We start from the raw sequence: 20,002 nt of genomic DNA, 5'->3' as shown, positions 1-20,002 counted from the left end.
ACCACAGGAAACTTCTTTGATCAGAGGTTAGTTTGTTTAATATAGTTTGCAACCCGGAGTTTACACTTACAGCAATTTACAAACAAGACACTCAGTTCTCAAGATCCTGTTTTCCCTTTTTATCCCCTACTATGGTTCACCCCTTAACTTTAATACAATATAAACTAATAAGTAATAGTTGCTAATACAAAGATTTTTCTGCTAGGCGGAGTTCAGGTTATTATTACTTGCAATTAGTTTCCCAATCCTTCTTCCTCTTGCCCGACCGAGCCCCCTGTCTCATTGACAATTCGAAATACAGATTCATTCATTATTATTTTTTCTTTATCAATGTGTGTCTAACTGTGTGCTTGTGTGTGTATTTGTGTGTGAGTACAAGGGCATAGGTGTGTGTGTGTGGGTTTGAAATTGGTGGAGGGTGGTATGTGCATTAACATTAGTGTAGTAACACATTAAACATTGGTTTAGGTGTTATTACATGATCGGTTAAAGTCATTATGTTATTCATTTAAAAAGGTGTTACTCACCTGACTGGTAACGTAACTTATTACATTAAGTGGAAAAGTTATTACGACAACAATTCAACATTTTATCATTAACCAACAAGATATTACATTTACCAGTTTTATTACATTATAAATGTAATAAGGAGCATTTGAAATCAATATAGATTTATAAAATATACAATTTAAGTGATAACTTCTTGTTTAGAAGATAATGGATTGAATGTATTAATCATTTCCCCCACACACAGGTTCACTATGACATGTTATGATAACATTTATCCATTTAGAGCCCAATGTGTGATATTACATAGACACAGTGGAGACCTGATGCTAGATCAGAGCTGCATATTATGCTCCACAGAGGTTACCATGGTGATCAGACTAAGGCAACTGTTTAACCTTTATGGGAACGGGGGCAGTATTGAGACGTTTGAATGAAAAACGTGCCCAAAGTAAACTGCCTGTTTCTCAGGCCCACTTTCTCAGGCCCAAACACTCTAAAGTTTCCAAAACTGTCAAAATAATGTCTGTGAGGAAAACAGAACTGACATGGCTGGCAAAAACACAAAGAAAATCCAACCAGAAAAAAAAGAAATTCAATCACAGGCTTTTATTTTGTAAAGCTATAGAAAACCCCTATGTCCATCCACCAGATTGCAATTGATATAGCTTCTACTAGCTGTCAACTGTCTTTATTCAAGGTTTTGAGGCTATTGTTTTGAAAAATGAATTAGTATTTTGACTTAGAGTCTGGTGACTGCTAGGGTCACATCAGTGTTTTTGCGCGCAATGAGGAAGGTACGCTCTTGCTAATTTGATGTTCAAATTGAACACAGTCCTTTCCGTATGAAATATTATAGTTTATTTACATTTCAGACAACCTGAGGATGATATAGACACGTTGTTTGACTAGTTTCGACAAAGTTTGCCAATAGCTTTTAGAACTTTTGTTTGCATTTTTCAACGAGGGAAACCGGTGGATTACTGAGTCAAGCGCGCCAGCTAAACTAACTTTTTTTAATATAAAGGACTTTATCGAACAAAAGGACCATTTGTGATGTTTCTGGGACTCTTATGATTGCAACCAGCTGAAGATCTTCAAAGGTAAGTGATTCATTTTATCGCTATTTCTGACTTTCTTGACTCCTCTACTTGGCTTGAAATAGTTTTTCATGCTTTTGTATGTGGGGCACTGTCCTCAGATGGTGGTCTGCTTTCGCCGTAAAGCCTTTTTGAAATCTGACGCAGTGGCTGGATTAAAAAGAAGTTAAGCTTTATTTTGATGTATGATACATGTATTTTCATGAATGTTAGTAGTTCTATTTCTGTCATTTTGAATTTCGCGATCTGCAATTTCACCGGATGTTGACGAGGCATCCCGCTATCCCAAAGAGTTAAGAATGGGAGATGGATACGACTGTTCACTAGATGTTTTCTACTGATCCTTTATTTAGGGATCTGGAACCGGTGCCAGATGGGAGGAAGATGAAATACAGCATGTTTGTGTTTTCTGGTGTTTTCTCATTGGCCCTAAATAAACAGAGCTCTTCCCACCTAGACAGACATAAGGTTCCTTCGCCAGTGTGTGTTCACTGGTGTGAATAAAGGGTCCATAACTGACTGAAAAGCTTCCCACACTGATCACAGATATAAGGCTTCTTTCTCTCCAGTGTGTGTTCGCTGGTGTTTAGTCAGGTTGCATGCCTGATTGAAGCGCTTTCCACACTGATCACAGCTATAAGGCTTCTCCCCAGTGTGTGTTCGCTGGTGTGTAGTCAGGGTGGAAGCTAGAGCAAAGCTCTTTCCACAATGATCACAGCTGTAAGGCTTCTCTCCTGTGTGTGTTCGCTGGTGTCTAGTCAGGGTGAAACCTGCAGCAAAGCTCTTCCCACACTGATCACAGCTATAAGGCTTCTCTCCTGTGTGTGTTCGTTGGTGTTTATTCCGGTTTACTGATTGAGAAAAGCCCCTTCCACAATGATCACAGCTATAAGGCTTCTCTCCAGTGTGTGTTCGCTGGTGTATAGTAAGGGAGGAAGCTAGACCAAAGCTCTTCCCACATAGACAGACATAAGTTCTCACTCCAGTGTGTGTTACCTGGTGTCTAATCAGGGAGGAAACTACAGCAAAGCTCTTCCCACAGTGATCACAGCTATAAGGCTTCTCTCCTGTGTGTATTCGCTGGTGTATAGTTAGTTTTTCTGATACAGCAAAGCTCTTTCCACACTGATCACAGCTATAAGGCTTCTCTCCTGTGTGTAGTCGCTGGTGTTTATTCCGGGTTACTGATTGAGAAAAGCCCCTTCCACACTGATCACAGCTGTAAGGCTTCTCTCCAGTGTGTGTTCGCTGGTGTATGGTTAGTTTTTCTGATACAGCAAAGCTCTTTCCACACTGATCACAGCTATAAGGCTTCTCTCCAGTGTGTGTTCGCTGGTGTGTAGACAGGTGGACTGACTGAACGAAGCTCTTCCCACACTGATCACAGCTATAAGGCTTCTCTCCACTGTGTGTTCGCTGGTGTGTGGTCAGGTGGACTGACTGAACAAAGCTCTTCCCACACTGATCACAGCTATAAGGCTTCTCTCCAGAGTGTGTTCGCTGGTGTGTAGTCAGGTGGACTGACTGATTGAAGCTCTTCCCACACTGATCACAGCTATAAAGCTTCAATCCAGTGTGTGTCCGCTGGTGTATGGTTAGGACTCCTGCACTAACAAAGCTTTTCCCACAATCAAGGCAGGGGTACGGCTTCTCCCCTGTATGAATTCTTACATTAGATTTGAAGGTGTTAGAAGAAGCAAAACTCTTCCCACACTGAATAATGAAGCCACTCTGGCTTGTGAAACTCTTCCCAAAGTCAGAGCAGCAGTGGTGAGGTTTCTTCCCTGTACGTCTCTGCTGGTGTTTCTTGAGATGTTCTGATCTGGAGAGACTCTTCTCTGTCTCGTCAGCAACAGGATGTTGTTGAGGCTCCCCAGATGATAAGCCCCTCCCACTGAGAGAACAACACTTAGGGGTGTCCCCTGTGAAACAAAGACATTGAATAACTGGGTTGTCAATATGAGTCCATAAACACATACTATTTAGCAGACTTACAGGAGCAATTAGGGTTAAGTACCTTGCTCAAGAGCAGACAGATTTTTCACCTTGTCGGCTCAGAGATTTGAACCAGCAACCTTTATTAGTGGCCCAACGCTCTAAACCACTAACCTACCTGCTGCCCTTATCAATATACACTCATTGGCCAGTTTATTAGGTACAACCCCCTCCATTCATGAAACTGGAGCGACAATTTACTGGCCACTGAGTGTTTCCTGTTTATCAATCAATTAACAGAAGTTGTAGAATCAGATTGTAGTCTAATCCACACACCCCATTGTTCTTACTTGATGAAATCAAATCTCCCTCCTCGTGTCCTTCTCTCACAGTTCCACTCTGCCCTGCTGTTTTCCTGCAGTCGACCAGCCACACAGACACCCTCTTCAGATCCATCAGTAAGGCGTTACCAGGAGAGTTGCGACCAGGGGACTCCGGCAGGGTGGAGGGGGACGGGCTAGCTCTGTCCTGGAGACCACAGGAAGTATTGTACATAGAACATCATCAGACGAAACATTTGATTATTGTATTCTATATCTGACTGGTGCATCCTTATAATACCTCCTTTCTCCTGAAGTGTGTAACCAACCGTTCACTACTTTCCACAAATGTACCATTTTTTTTCCTAATCACTTTTTCAAAATGGAAGTGGTCCTTGTAATGCCCCTCTGTCTTATGTTCAGAACCTTTGATTGAGCGTTCATTGGAGTTGAACACATCGTTCACCCCTGAGTTAGTCTTGGTTAACCCAGAACTAATGTCTCACGTAATTGGTCAGCCGCTCTATTCAGTTCTGGGTTCATACGTTTTAGGAGAGATGATGAAACGAGGAGGACGCCAACACCTGCCAAATCGTGATTTGTCAAAATAACCAGAGGAAAACCTAAACACCTGACCTACTGCTGCTCATTATGATGTATTTTCTTAACCTTTGTTTAACCAGGCAAGTCAGTTAAGAACACATTTTTAGTTTCAATGACGGCCTAGGAACAGTGGATTAACTGCCTTGTTCAGGGGCAGAACAACAGATTTTTACCTTGTCAGCTCGGGGACAAGGGGGTTATATCGGGGGTTATATCCTTCCTGTATGGCCCTGTCCGGGGGTGTCCTCGGATGGGGCCACAGTGTCTCCTGACCCCTCCTGTCTCAGCCTCCAGTATTTATGCTGCAGTAGTTTATGTGTCGGGGGGGGCTAGGGTCAGTTTGTTATATCTGGAGTACTTCTCCTGTCCTATTCGGTGTCCTGTGTGAATCTAAGTGTGCGTTCTCTAATTATCTCCTTCTCTCTTTCTTTCTCTCTCTCAGAGGACCTGAGCCCTAGGACCATGCCCCAGGACTACCTGACATGATGACTCCTTGCTGTCCCCAGTCCACCTGGCCGTGCTGCTGCTCCAGTTTCAACTGTTCTGCCTTATTATTATTCGACCATGCTGGTCATTTATGAACATTTGAACATCTTGGCCATGTTCTGTTATAATCTCCACCCGGCACAGCCAGAAGAGGACTGGCCACCCCACATAGCCTGGTTCCTCTCTAGGTTTCTTCCTAGGTTTTGGCCTTTCTAGGGAGTTTTTCCTAGCCACCGTGCTTCTACACCTGCATTGCTTGCTGTTTTTTGGGTTTTAGGCTGGGTTTCTGTACAGCACTTTGAGATATCAGCTGATGTACGAAGGGCTATATAAATAAATTTGATTTGATCAGTCAGGAAGTTAAAGCTTGGTCGCAAATGGGTCTTCCAAATGGACAATGACCCCAAGCATACTTCCAAAGTTGTGGCAAAATAGCTTAAGGACAACAAGTCAAGGTATTGGAGTGGCCATCACAAAGCGCTGACCTCAATCCTATAGAAAATTTGTGGGCAGAACTGAAAAAGTGTGTGCGAGCAAGGAGGCCAACAAACCTGATTCAGTTACACCAGCTCTGTCAGGTGGAATGGGCCAAAATTCACTCAACTTATTGTGGGAAGCTTGTGGAAGGCTACCCGAAACGTTTGACCCACGTTAAACAAGTTAAAGGCAATGCTACCAAATACTAATTGAGGGTATGTAAACTTCTGACTCACTTGGAATGTGACAAAATAAATAAAAGCTGATAAATCATTCTCTCTACTATTATTCTGAAATTTCACATTCTTAAATAAAGTGGTGATCCTAACTGACCTAAAACTGGGAATTTTTACTGGGATTAAATGTCAGGAATTGTGAAAGACTGAGTTCAAATGTATTTGGATAAGGTGGATGTAAACTTCCGACTTCAACTGTTTCAAAACAATCCAGATGTCGTTGTTCCAATGTTTTTTCAAGTTCTAATGTAAAAAACGATATATCAAAACTATTTTCTTTTAGACATATGATATTGGGATTACTCTGAATATCACACATGGACATTTCCTATGGGCGGATATGGAATCATTCAATATCCTGTGATAGGCCTATGTGGACATCTTATTTTCTCAATAGGACGACAAATACTGACAGTAGGCCTACATTGTATATTTTAAGCTCTAGATTGAGGTCCAATTCAGGGTCTTGATATGCTAAATAAGGACAATTTCTGATGCTTATTTTCGCGGAGGATATGCTCAATAATTTGACTAATATTAACTCCATATCATTCTTCGACACTAGCTATCATTGTTGTCTTACTTCCGCATAAAGACGCGCGCAAACACAAGCTAACAGCACCGTAACTGGTAGCCTAGCAACAAAAATCACCTATTTTCAATGGTCGTTTTCTTTATTTGGGCGCAACAAATTAGTGTATAAACGCTGTGTGATCGAACTGACATCTGAAGAAACAATTTGAGGTGTTCAAAGAAGTTAACCGATACATAATTGGTGTAGGCGATGCCTAATTATTTCTCCCTGGTTCTGACTTGACCTGCTTGTTGCGCATTGCCTTGTTTCATCAATCTGTGTGCGATGAGCTAGTAGGCTACTTGGCTGAAATTACCACCATGGTTTCTTTTCTCCTGCTGTTCAAATCGAACTCATGTATGTGGAAGATCACACGTGAAAACTGGACCTAGACATTTAAAACACCACAATAGGTAAACTATTAATAAAAGTCAACCAAACTTACCCGATCCATCGTGGAAGCTAAAGTTACTGTATTCTTTCTAAAAAAAATTAAAAAACGACACTAAATGTGTATGCTACAGTTACTTTCTTAGTCACAGCGTTCAGATAAAGAATAGCTCGACCACAACTTTATAAATATCAAAACTCCATTTAAGTTGTGACAAATGAAAGTCTCATTTAGACTAATCTTACATTAGAAACATTCTGGAAAAGGATGTGGAAATGTGTTTGGTTTGAAAACTAGATAGAGGATGGTAACAAAGTACTTCCTGTTGATGCTTTCCGGCTTCTTCTGTGGTGTTTAAAAGGTGCCGCCACCTACTGTATATAGTCATCAACACCTCTCTTCAAGTGGGTGAGGCAGTTTAGGGAGTCATTATCCTAGAAAATACTTTTGTATTATATCATGAATCTATTTAAACTGTACTGTAAACATGTTTCACTGTTTTAGAATCATCCTGAATGATAGTAAATTATTTATGTGACAGTAGGCCTACATTGTATATTTTAAGCTCTAGACCACGTGTGGTTGTATTGTTTTTATATTAGAGAAATTCTTTGCTGTTGTCTTTCAAATGAGCTCATGGCTAGATTCCTTTATAGGGCGTGACCACAAGTGGGCGTGACCACAAGTGACCACAGGAATCAGAGGTTAGTTTGTTTAATATAGTTTGCAACCCGGAGTTTACACTTACAGCAATTTACAAACAAGACACTCAGTTCTCAAGATGGTGTTTTCACTTTATTTCCCCTACTATGGTTCACCCCGCCCTTAACTTTATTACAACATAAACAAATCATTAATATTTGCAAATTCAAAGATGTTTCTGCTAGGCAGAGTTCAGATTGTTATTTGCAGTTTCCCAATCCTCCTTCTTCTTGCCCGACCGAGCCCCCTGTCTCATTTATTTTTTTCCTTTATTTAACCATGCAAGTCAGTTAAGAACAAATTCTTATTTTCAATGACGGCCTAGGAACAGTGGGTTAACTGCCTGTTCAGGGGCAGTTAGACAGATTTGTACCTTGTCAGCTCGCGGGTTTGAACTTGCAACCGTCCAACGCTCTAACCACTAGGCTACCCTGCCACCCCATTGAATATAAGAACTACCGATTAATTGTTATTTCATTTTTTTTTTTAAATCAATGTATGTGTCTATAACTGTGTGCTTGTTTGTGTACGAGTACAAGGGCATAGGTTTGTGTGTGTGGGTTTGTTATTGGTGGAGGGTGGTATGTGCATTAACATTGGTGAAGTAACACATTAAACATTGGTTTAGGTGTTATTACATGATCGGTTTAAGTTATTACGTTATTCATAAAAAAAAGTTGTAACCTGATACCAATAACTTATTACATTAAGTGGAAAAGGTTATTAGACAACATTTTATCATATTAACCAACAAGATGTTACATTTACCGGTTTTATTACGTTATAAATCTAAAAGTTATTACATTAACCGTTGTTACAAGACACAGTATGCATAGATCTTGTCTTGAACTCATGGAAATAATTATCCAATATATTATGGATTAGATTTAGGATCATTTTAATCAATACAGATTTATAAAATACACCATTTAAGTGATAACTTCTTGTTTAGAAGATAATTGGTTGAATGTATTGATCAATTTAATAAATGAATATAAACCTATTGTTGAAATATTATTCTACATAATGACATTTAATAATAGTATTATCATGAGTACATGAAAGAAGATACAATTACCCCCCCCCCCCCCCACACACACACAAGTTCCCTATAACATTTCCTATGATAACATTTATCCATTTAGATCAATGTGTGATATTACATAGACACAAGGGAGACCTGATCCTAGATCAGAGCTGCATATTATGCTGCACAGAGGTTACCATGGTGATCAGACTGAGGCAACTGTTTAAGAATGGGAGATGGATATGTACTGTTTACTAGATGTTTTCTACTGATCCTGCATTGCTTGCTGTTTGGGGTTTTAGGCTGGGTTTCTGTACAGCACTTTGAGATATCAGCTGATGTAAGAAGGGCTATATAAATACATTTGATTTTATCCTTTATTTAGGGATCTGGAAACTGTGCCAGAAAGGAGGGAGATGAAACACAGCTATAAGGCTTCTCTCCAGCGTGTATTCGCTGGTGTGAATTCAGGTTATCTAATTACAGCAAGTTTGTGCTTTCTGTTTCTTTCTCATTGGCCCTAAATAAACAGAGCTTCACTGGTGTGAATAAAGGGTCCATAACTGACTGAAACGCTTCTCACACTGATCACAGATATAAGGCTTCTTTCTCACCAGTGTGTGTTTGCTTGTGTGATTTCAGGGCCACTGACTGATTAAAGCTCTTTCCACAATGATCACAGCTAATAAGGTTTCTCTCCAGTGTGTGTTCGCTGGTGTCTAGTTAGTTTTTGTGTCTAGTCAGGGTGGAACCTGCAGCAAAGCTCTTCCCACACTGATCACAGCTATAAGGCTTCTCTCCAGTGTGTCTTCGCTGGTGCGTAGACAGGGAGGAAAATACAGCAAAGCTCTTTCCACACTGAACACAGCTATAAGGCTTCTCTGCTGTGTGTGTTCGCTGGTGTATATTCCGGTTTACTGATTGAGAAAAGCCCCTTCCACACTGATCACAACTATAAGGCTTCTCTCCTGTGTGTATTCTGTGGTGTGCAGTCAGGTGGGAAGCTAGAGCAAAGCTCTTCCCACACTGATAACAGCTATAAGGCTTCACTCCAGTGTGAGTCCGCTGGTGTGTAATCAGGGTGGAAGCTACAGCAAAGCTCTTCCCACACTGACCACAGCTGTAAGGCTTCTCTCCTGTGTGTGTTCGCTGGTGTGTAGTCAGGTTGCCTGAATGTTTGAAGCTCTTTCCACACTGATCACAGCTATAAGGCTTCACTCCTGTGTGTGTTCGCTGGTGTGTAGTCAGGCTGCCTGAATGTTTGAAGCTCTTCCCACACTGATCACAGCTATAAGGTTTCTCTCCTGTGTGTGTTCGCTGGTGTATAATCAGGGCGGAAGCTGCAGCAAAGCTCTTCCCACACTGATCACAGCCATAAGGCTTCACTCCAGTGTGTGTTACCTGGTGTGTAGTCAGGGAGGAAACTATAACAAAGCTCTTCCCACACTGATCACAGCTATAAGGCTTCACTCCAGTGTGAGTCCGCTGGTGTGTAATCAGGGTGGAAGCTACAGCAACGCTCTTCCCACACTGACCACAGCTGTAAGGCTTTTCTCCAGTGTGAGTTCGCTGGTGTGTAGTCAGGGAGGAAACTATAACAAAGCTCTTCCCACACTGACCACAGCTGTAAGGCTTTTTTCCAGTGTGAGTTTGCTGGTGTGCAGTCAGGGACGAAACTCCAGCAAAGCTCTTTCCACACTGACCACAGTTATAAGGCTTCTCTCCAGTGTGTATTCGCTGGTGTCTAGTTAGTGTTTCTGATACAGCAAAGCTCTTCCCACACTGATCACAACTATAAGGCTTCTCTCCTGTGTGTGTTCGCTGGTGTGTAGTCAGGTTGCCTGAATGATTGAAGCTCTTCCCACACTGATCACAACTATAAGGTTTCTCTCCTGTGTGTACACGCTGGTGTGTAGTCAGGCTGCCTGACTGATTGAAGCTCTTCCCACACTGATCACAACTATAAGGTTTCTCTCCTGTGTGTACACGCTGGTGTATGGTTAAGGCTCCTGCACGAACAAAGCTTTTCCCACAATCAAGGCAGGGGTAAGGCTTCTCCCCTGTATGAATTCTTACATTAGATTTGAAGGTGTTAGATGCAGCAAAACTCTTCCCACACTGATCACAGTGAATAATGAAGCCACTCTGGCTTCATTCATATGAAACTCTTCCCACCGTCAGAGCAGCAGTGGTGAGGTTTCTTCCCTGTACGTCTCTGCTGGTGTTTCTTGGGGTGTTCTAATCTGGAGAGACTCTTCTCTGTCTCGTCAGCAACAGGATGTTGTTGAGGCTCCCCAGATGAAAAGCCCCTCCCGCTGAGAGAACAACAGTGTATGTCCCCTGTGAAACAAAGACATTGAATAACTAGGTTTTGGAAATATAGGTCCATATATAGTATTATTTTTGTAAAAAGTATTTGTTATTTAGCAGACGCTCTTATCCAGAGCGACTTACAGGAGCAATCAGGGTTAAGTACCTTGCCCAAGAGCAGACAGATGGTTTTACCTTGTTGGCTCAGAGATTCAAACCAGCAACCTTGCGATTACTGGCCTTAACCACTAGGCTAACTGCCTCCCTCTTCAATAAATACACTATGGTCAGTTTATTAGGAACACCTCCATTCACAAAACTGGATCGACAATTTACTGGCCACTGAGTGTTTACTGTTTATCAATCAATTAACAGAAGTTGCAGAAGCAGATTGTGTTCTCATCCACACACCCTATTGTTCTTACTTGATGAAATCAGATCTCCATCCTCCTGTCCTTCTCTCACAGTTCCACCCTGGTGTTTTCCTGCAGTCGACCAGCCTCACAGACACCTTCTTCAGACCCAGCAGTAAGGAGCTACCAGGAGAGTTGTGACCAGGGGACTCCGGCAGGGTGGAGGGGGATGGGCTAGCTCTGTCCTGGTGACCACAGGAAGTATTGTACATAGAATATCATTAGACCAAACATTTGATTAGTCTAAATCTCTGATTGATGGCTGCATCCTTATAATACCTCCTTTCTCCTGAAGTGTGTAACCGTTCACTAGTTTCCACAAATGTCTTGTATATTTCACTTTGGCAAATTTTTCAAAATAGAATTGGAATATTTTTTACAAAATTTAAAAACGTATAAAACTTGATGGTAGAACAAAGAGCAGAACAGAAACGAAAAGCTCCACCCCCTCTTTCAAGATGTAGATGTCGCCTCCCCTTCCAACGTGTGAAAGATGGTAACACCTGCTAAATCATGTTGTTCAAATAACCAGTGATGAAAAACCTAAACACCAGAACTACTGCTGCTAGTTATCCCACTTGGAGCATGTTGAGAAAAATGTCAGTCTCATAGTTTCAGTATCCTTATACAGGACATACATAGAAGAAACCATCAGATATGGGGGTATTGTAACATGTAGCAGAAGCCTGCAGTAAAAAGGTATTGTGTAGCCTGGTGCAATTTCTGCCCCATGTAACATTGCTCAAGATTCACTTGTCTTATTACTGTAACAGCATCCACATTTAAAACCGTCAACATTCAGAACATGAGTGTAATGAACTGTAATTTACCACCCAAGTATTTCAGCAGTACATTGTACACTACATCATTTCTGATTTCATATTTTTTAATACTGTACGTAAACTTGACACTTTATAATTTTGCTTACGTAATTCAGATTTTAGCAGTTTGATTAAATGATGGTTAACAAATGACATGAACATCGTTGTACTTAAATTTACGAAAATCTACAACATACTTATGAAAATTGTACCAAAGAGAGAAAAAAACAGTATTTGATTGGTGGAGTCATGTGATAGTGGGAGAATCCACCATATGTTTTATAACAGCCATTTCCTTTCAAATCAGTGAAGGGAAGTGAACAAGTGCACAGTTAGGGAGGAAGGAAAGATAACTAGGGATTCCTTAACATATTATGTAGGTAGAAGTGGAGCTAGCGTGAGGGCCATGGGTGCGACTGTTCCTGCAGATACACTCAATCCCAGTGAAAGTTGCACCCCTGGTTTTTGGTATCTTTTAGTTGTCACTAAATTAGATGATGTTGAAGTTGAAATGGTGCTTGAACAGTGGAGGAAGCACCTGTTTCCTTTTCGACTTGCGGTAACTCTAAATCAATAGCTGTTTAGTATTCAGAAAACATTCACTTGCTCGACCATTCTGAAGGTCATGTAACTGTTACATGCAACATTTCTTGTGAACTTAACAGGACAGATGTTGCTCTCTAGTTTTATGATGTAACAAAGGTCTGGTTGAATGTATTCTGCCACTGTCTTCTTGTCTCAGCTGAGTCAAGGCATATGAACTAACAGGTTATAACAACGCAATTATTATAACATGTAATATGGCTATTTTTCTGGCTTTCTTCCCAGGTGATTTTTACCTACACACCGCTACCGCAAGTTGTAACTTTGCAATTAATTATTTCTCCATGGTTCTGACTTGACCTGCTCGTTGCGCATTGTCTTGTATCAATCTGTGTGCTTTAGGATAGTAGGCTACTTTGATGAAGGACAAAATATCCCACGTGTTTATTACCACCATTGTTTATTTTGACCAGCTGTTCAAATGGAACGAATGGATATGGAAGATCAAAGATGATTAAACTAGACATGTTATACACCACAGTAGGAAAACTGTTAGTAAGTCGACATAACTTACCTGAACCATCGTTGAAGCCTTTCTTTCTTCAGCGTTTCTTCAAATAAAAAACGTGACAGTAAATCTGTAGCTAGCCTACACTAGTTACTTTCTTTGTTACCGCGTTCAGATAAAGCTAGACCAGAGCAAACGTTAATATAAATATCAACACTCGACTTACGTTGTGACAAATATATGTCTGATGTAGCCTAATCTTACTTCAGAAAGATCCTGGATAAGATTTGAATCTATTAAAGTCAATAAAACGTTCAACACCACCAACAATCCTGTTGTCTGTGTGAGGTTCTGCGTTATACACTATAGCCCGTTACCATATCATATGTGGTGGAATATTATCTGCTGTTGGCTTGTGTGGGTGTGTGTGTTATGCAACATAGCTGACTTGAGACATTGTTAACAGTTTCAGGGCCATGGCCTTTTCTCTTGATGGAAAAATACAGAATAACATGAAGACAGGACCTGTGCAATGAGTTGGGGGGGGGGGGGGGGGGGGGGGGGCACATTCAGAACGTAGTGTTGCGAGACAAACGGTCTTTTGTTAGATAACAGGTGCCAGGTGCCTGATAACTGAATATTCTACACAACTACAACGACTGACCGCTGGAGCCCTAGGGGGCTGGGACCAGCTCTGCGCCAACAATCTACGATAGGCTGGGTGAGTTTAAACCACGCCCAGTCTCTACTCTGAGAGGCCGGCACGGAAGCAGGAACTACTTCTGTCAGAGTATATTATAATAACTTTGTCAGGAACAAGTCAGTTGTCTGTTTGCCCTGCGAGGTGTGACAGAGAGCCCGTATATACGAAAATTGCATATACCACTTATTGCTTAGCTAATAAAAAGTACATAGTATACAATCGGTGACTCATTGTCATATTTATCCTGATACCAGATTCGATTGACGCAACTCTAACATCCGTTATAGTCTACCTCTACCCCAGTCTGTTGGAACAACATCCTCTTCCGAGATTCCAGATATTTTTAATTGTCTGAGGCCCAGTAAGTGTAGCCTAAAAAAATATCAGACAAATTACAGCTATACATGCTGCGAACCATGCAGCATTTACAGCAATGCAACCTCCGAAGTAGTCAGTGTGTTACAAGCCTTTCGCTACACCCGCTATAACATCTGCTAAACACAAGTATGTGACCAATAAAATTGGATTGATTTATAATTCTTCCGCTTTACAGACCAGATCCAGAGATGTTGAGAAGGAAGTGGTCTTCTTCTTTAGTGTTATGGCGGTCAGCAAAACAATGATTATAGGTGCACGCCCCCACCTAGTGTATTGGCTGTGTATCAGCCTACTATTCTGTAGTATTAGTTCATAACACTGTGAAAAACCAACTAACCAAACACCCATTAAAACCTCATCAATATTCCACTACTTTGGCCCTCTGATTCAACACCAGGCCAGCATCCTAGGAGGACAGGATATTATCCTTCAAAACACCTTGTAACTCTGCAGTAAAATATTGTACACCCAAGTACTTCTCAACAGCTGCCACCACATCATCTATCCACTGTGATTTACACTCTATTACTGTGGTACTGTTGACAACCATGGCCATGAACTTGGCCAAAACTTACTGAAGCATGTTATTCCTGTCACTCTCTATTGACCTCGGCCTAATCACAGAGATCCTCTCAGGATCCTTCACCCTGGACCCATCTTCCTCTACTACTCTCTTCCCTGCCTCAGCATACAACACCTTCTGCACTACTGTGATCCTGGTAACCTCAATCTGTCTTTCTCTCACCGGACACATCTGATCTCCAGCACCATGTGTACCCCTACAGTTTATACACACAACTTTTTACATCAATACTACACATTCCTTTCTCTCAGGTCCTCCTGCACACTTCTCACATCTAGGAATCTCCCTGATACACACTGCTGGAAGGAAGTAGTTAAGGAAGGGAGTTTGTGTTTATACAGGAAGTACCGCCCCCACTTACCGTCAACCAATCATTTCAATGTCGAGCTATACGAGCTCGCCAGCTTGTAGTCTTGAAACTCGGAAATGAGATACATTTGGCTCGTTCATCCATCCCAATGGGGAAAATGTTTTGTTTTGGAATAAATACCGAAAATAAGATAAGCACAGGCTTGAGATCTTATACGTTTTGTTCTATGAGATAATAGCAGTCAGTTAATATGAAGTTTATGAATTATGAAGCCTTCTGTGCTTTTTTTGTTACAAATTCTTCAAAATTAACAAGAAGTGACGTTAGCTGATAAATATTGTAGAACAAAATGTATAAGATCTCCTAAACCTGTGTTTACAACGGTCCATATTTTCGGCATTTATCCAAACACCCTACATAAACGCCATTACATTTTCCCCATAGGCTTTGTCCAATGAACCATGGCAAAATTAGTACCTATTGCTATTTCTCTCCTTAGAGCCCCACAGTGTACTCGTCATAATACCCATAAAACCTAGTGCTCGAACAGGGAAATGGTTCCAACTGTTTTCCACCATTCATTTTTCCCATAGGGGATTTCCCATAGGCTTACCCTGGGGAGACATTTTGATTTCCATGTAACTCTCTCTCAGACAAGGTGACTTGATCAGTATAGTCAGCTATATTTATTCTCAAATGCTGATGCAAGGCAATGATCTTCACCTTTTCCTAATGTGTATTTTGGTCCTGTGTCATCCAACCGACAACACATTACATTTTCAAAGTATGTTTGTCTATTTTATGTTTCTATCTGAAAATATTTTTCACTCGTACAGTCTTCTGACGTTGACATCAGAGTCCTCTAAGACATGTAGTGACCTCTCTGAGGAGTGGTGGTCGGGGTGGAGGTGGTAGCCCATTATGGGGTGGGGGTCCAGTCGAGGGTTCTCCCCGCCTGAGGCAAGGCATTTTTTTAAAGGTCATTTTTACGATGTTTCAGAACCACATGTCAAACAAAGTTAAAAATGTATAATTTTCTTTTTAAAGCAATGACAGGTAATTCTGATATATTTCCTAGAGGTCAAATATCAACTTTCTGTCAATCTGAACATTCTGAAGATGTGTCTGATGGACAGCTATGAATCTAATATTCCCAATGATATATGATTAAAGGGTAAACATGAGTAATAACCTGATGTACTGTATGCTGACGTTGTCATAGGGGTTTTACCCTATGGGAAAACTGAAAGGGATGGAGGGATGAATAGAAATAGTGATAAACACACAGAAAGGTACCATTGCTGCAATGATAGAACACATTTTACACTTTAGGAACATATACATTGTCACCCCAAGTGAGCCTGAACAAGCCCCCTGGCTCATTGACAACAAGGTCTACAAATAAATTCTGTTAATTTTTTTAATCAATGTGTATTATTATAACTTTATTTCAACAAGGAACACGGACAGACCTCTTTTACAGCTGGGCCCTACGTATACATGTCTATACATACAGTTTAGGTACAATGATTAATAAACTAAACAAGACAAACAAAACCATCACAGATAACACACATTATTACATTCACACGCAGGTTATTCCCCTACCAGCAAAATAACTTGTATTACCCAAGTGTGTGTGTGTGTGTGTGTGTGAGAGAGAGTGATTGTACAGGTGTGTGTGTGTGTGTGTGTGAGAGAGAGTGATTGTACAGGTGTGTGTGTGTGTGAGAGAGAGAGTGATTGTACAGGTGTGTGTGTGTGTGTGTGTGTGTGTGTGTGTGTGTGAGAGAGAGAGTGATTGTACAGGTGTGTGTGTGTGTGTGAGAGAGTGATTGTACAGGTGTGTGTGTGTGAGAGAGTGATTGTACAGGTGTGTACATGTCAATAATTCCATGATTTTACTTTTAGACGGGTGTATTGTTAGATATTACTGCACTGTTGGAGCTAGGAACACCAGCATTTACAATTGTATCTTTGTCAAATAAGCACCAAAAGGGGTCAAACAAAGCTAGCTAGATTACGGGAGTATCCGGAAACCCTGTGTCTGTCTGTCACAAAATGTAGGTGCTAACCTTTTGTGACAGCATGCCTTTTCCTTTTGGACAAAAACTACAAGAATATTCAGAGTTATGAAAACTGGTTGTTTTGCAAAATGTTGAATTAATAATATGGCTACTAATAATGGAAAAGCTAAATCAAAGTTAAAGTATACAGATTTGATGATATTCTTGCAAAATTATGTATTATGAATGCAAACGTCTCCTTCAAGATTTGCACAAATGTACCTGGGTGACTTCACACTAAATGTCATGTAGAACGCTCAAACGTCAAGTTATCCGTCTGAAAATGTGCGCACACACTGCTTCCATCTTGTGGACACCATCAGAATTACAACCAGAGTGATGGGTAGAACTGGGACCTTTCTCTTGCATTTCAAAGATGGTGGTAGAAAAAAAACAGGTTGTTTTTTTCTTAGCATTTTCTTCTATCAGATCTATTGTGATATATTCTCATACATTCAATTCACATTTCCACAAAGTTCAGTGTTTCCTTTCAAATGGTACCAAGAATATGCATATTACTGCTACAGGCAGTTAGATTTGGGTATGTCATTTTGGCAAAAATTGAAAAAAAGGGGCTAACCCTAAGAAGTTTTAATTAATGACTCCAACCTAAGTGTATGTAAACTTACGACTTCAACTGTACCAGTTTTATTACATTATAAATCTAAAAGTTATTACATAGAATGCATAGTTCTTGCCTTGACCTCATGGAAATTATTATCCAATGTATAATTTATTAAATTTAATAAATTACAGGATATCACACTTGAAAATAGGGGCCTTCATTCTCAGATATATTCACATTTTATAGGGCTTTTGGTTACCTTTTGTAAAGTGCTTGGTGATGCCAAATGTCTTTCTGACATGCTCCAATCAAGCTCTCTTGACCTAGCAAGGGCTGTGGATCTAGTAGGTGCCCTTACAGACACATTGCAGGACTACAGAGGATTGAGTGTGTTGCGGATTAGTGAAGTGGAGATGTTGTTTCCTACCTTCACCACCTGGGGGCGGCCCGTCAGGAAGTCCAGGACCCAATTGCACAGGGTGGGGTTGATGATGAGTCTGGAGGGTTGAATGCTGAGCTGTAGTCAATGTGTTCATTCTTATTAGTATTCCTCTTGTTCAGATGGGACAGAGCGGTGTGATAGTATCGTCTGTATCGTCTGTGGACCTATTGGGGCGGTATTATTATGTATTTTTTTAACATTTTATTTTACCCCTTTTTTCTCCCCAATTTCGCTACAACTCCCGTACGGGCTCGGGAGAGACGAAGGTTGAAAGTCATGCGTCCTCCGATACACAACCCAACCAGCCGCACTGCTTCTTAACACAGCGCGCCTCCAACCCGGAAGCCAGCCGCACCGGAGGATACACCGTTCACCTGGCAACCTTGGCAACCTTGGTTAGCGCGCACTGCGCCCGGCCCACAGGAGTCGCTGGTGCGCGATGAGACAAGGACATCCCTACCGACCAAGCCCTCCCTAACCCGGACGACGCTAGGCCAATTGTGCGTCGCCCCACGGACCTCCCGGTCGCGGCCGGTTACGACAGAGCCTGGGCGCGAACCCAGGGACTCTGATGGCACAGCTGGCGCTGCTAGCTGGCGCCCTTAACCACTGCGCCACCCGGGAGGCCGGTATTATTATGTTGAATACAATGCTGTAAAAAGTGGGCACACAATGATAGAAACAAAACATAGCAGAGACAATGAATAAGAGCACATAGATGTCCAAACAGGGCAACAACAATGGTAAAATACAATTATGCAAGTTGAAATCCCCGAGCTGACAAGGTACAAAATCTGTCGTTCTGCCCCTGAACAAGGCAGTTAACCCACTGTTCCTAGGCCGTCATTGAAAATAAGAATTTGTTCTTAACTGACTTGCCTAGTAAAATAAAAAAAATCAGTAGGCCTATAATTTGGTTATTTATACACTATTTTGAGATGAACCAAAGCTTATCAATAACTGAGAAATAACCTACAATACTGGACCACGTCTGATAAATAGACTTGAAAAATCTAGCTACAAAGTACTAGTCTAGCTACAAGAGTAACAACTTTCACTTACTCGCACATCCACTCAAAGTCAGAAAGTGGTCTCATCTTCTTGCCAATGGCATGTACAGTCCTAAACAGTATCTTCATCTTCGTGCTGGTCTGCTCTGACATTGCCATTATTGCCGTCACAGAGGGTGTCAAGAGGAGTCTCTGATTGAGCCTGGGACACTCGGCACGCAGGCAATGTGACATTGCTGTGTTCATGGTCACAAATGTTCTCCAGCTTCATCATTTCATTTCTGATAACAAATGAGTTGTTTCTGCTTTTATCTTCAGCATACTGGTGGCACACAGAACAATTCATCACCACAGTCTCCGCATCTTACTGTAGCCAGCCTCTTGAAACACCTTTATCTCCAAACCTTCATTTCTCACAAAACTTTCTGTGATTCGTCCTCCTTTTCGTCAGTGGGTTTTTGTTTCAAAAGGTTGGCTCACTCCAGGTAAATGTCGACACATAATAGCTATTATGCTAGCAGCAGACCCGTGGCAAGTGAGCGATGTCGAGTAGCTGATGTACCGTGTGGTAAACAGTGCCGCGAAACTAAGAGCACTAGAGACGGTCTGTGGTAGGCTGGCAAACATGAGTAATTCCCTTGAGCCATCATGCCAGATTTGATTACATTACTATTTTGATACAAACATTTACCCGCAAGTGTGGCGGATAACATTCTGAGATTTACTCGCCAAATGAAAAATCTACCCACATTTGGCGCTTGGCGGGTGTTAATTTCAGAACCTGCTGCCATCTATCTACGGTTTCTGGTTGGGGTAGGTTTTAATAGTCACAGTAGGTACAACATCTCCAATGCACTTCCTTATAAACTCACTCACCGAATCAGCGTATAAATCAATATTATTTTCTGAGGCTACCTGGTACATGTCCCAGTCCACGCGATCAAAACAATGTTGAAGCGTGAGTTACGCTTGGTCAGACCAGCGTTGAATAG

General features: G+C 41.3%; 1 protein-coding gene across 2 annotated transcripts in view; it reads right to left on the bottom strand.

Moving 5' to 3' along the window:
• Positions 1 to 15: 15 nt before the first annotated feature.
• LOC139401824 (zinc finger protein ZFP2-like) overlaps positions 16 to 20,002 on the bottom strand; it is a 28,609-nt gene continuing 8,622 nt past the window's right edge. The window contains exons 4-7 of one of the 2 annotated variants that reach the window (XM_071145805.1): positions 10,467 to 10,476; positions 9,199 to 10,367; positions 7,751 to 7,752; positions 16 to 3,216 (exon numbers count right to left, since the gene is read on the bottom strand). In XM_071145805.1, the coding sequence (XP_071001906.1) occupies positions 2,148 to 3,216; positions 7,751 to 7,752; positions 9,199 to 10,367; positions 10,467 to 10,476 (2,250 nt within the window). In that variant the 3' untranslated portion in view covers positions 16 to 2,147. Of the gene's footprint in view, positions 3,530 to 3,892; positions 4,071 to 7,750; positions 7,753 to 9,198; positions 10,368 to 10,466; positions 10,477 to 20,002 lie in introns of both variants that reach the window. The other variant, XM_071145806.1, reaches the window with a different exon arrangement.

This window comes from Oncorhynchus clarkii, unplaced genomic scaffold (assembly GCF_045791955.1).
Source record: "Oncorhynchus clarkii lewisi isolate Uvic-CL-2024 unplaced genomic scaffold, UVic_Ocla_1.0 unplaced_contig_1454_pilon_pilon, whole genome shotgun sequence".
Lineage (NCBI taxonomy): Eukaryota > Metazoa > Chordata > Actinopteri > Salmoniformes > Salmonidae > Oncorhynchus > Oncorhynchus clarkii.
Note: the sequence above shows the minus strand (reverse complement) of the source record. Positions and strands in the feature narration are given on the sequence as shown.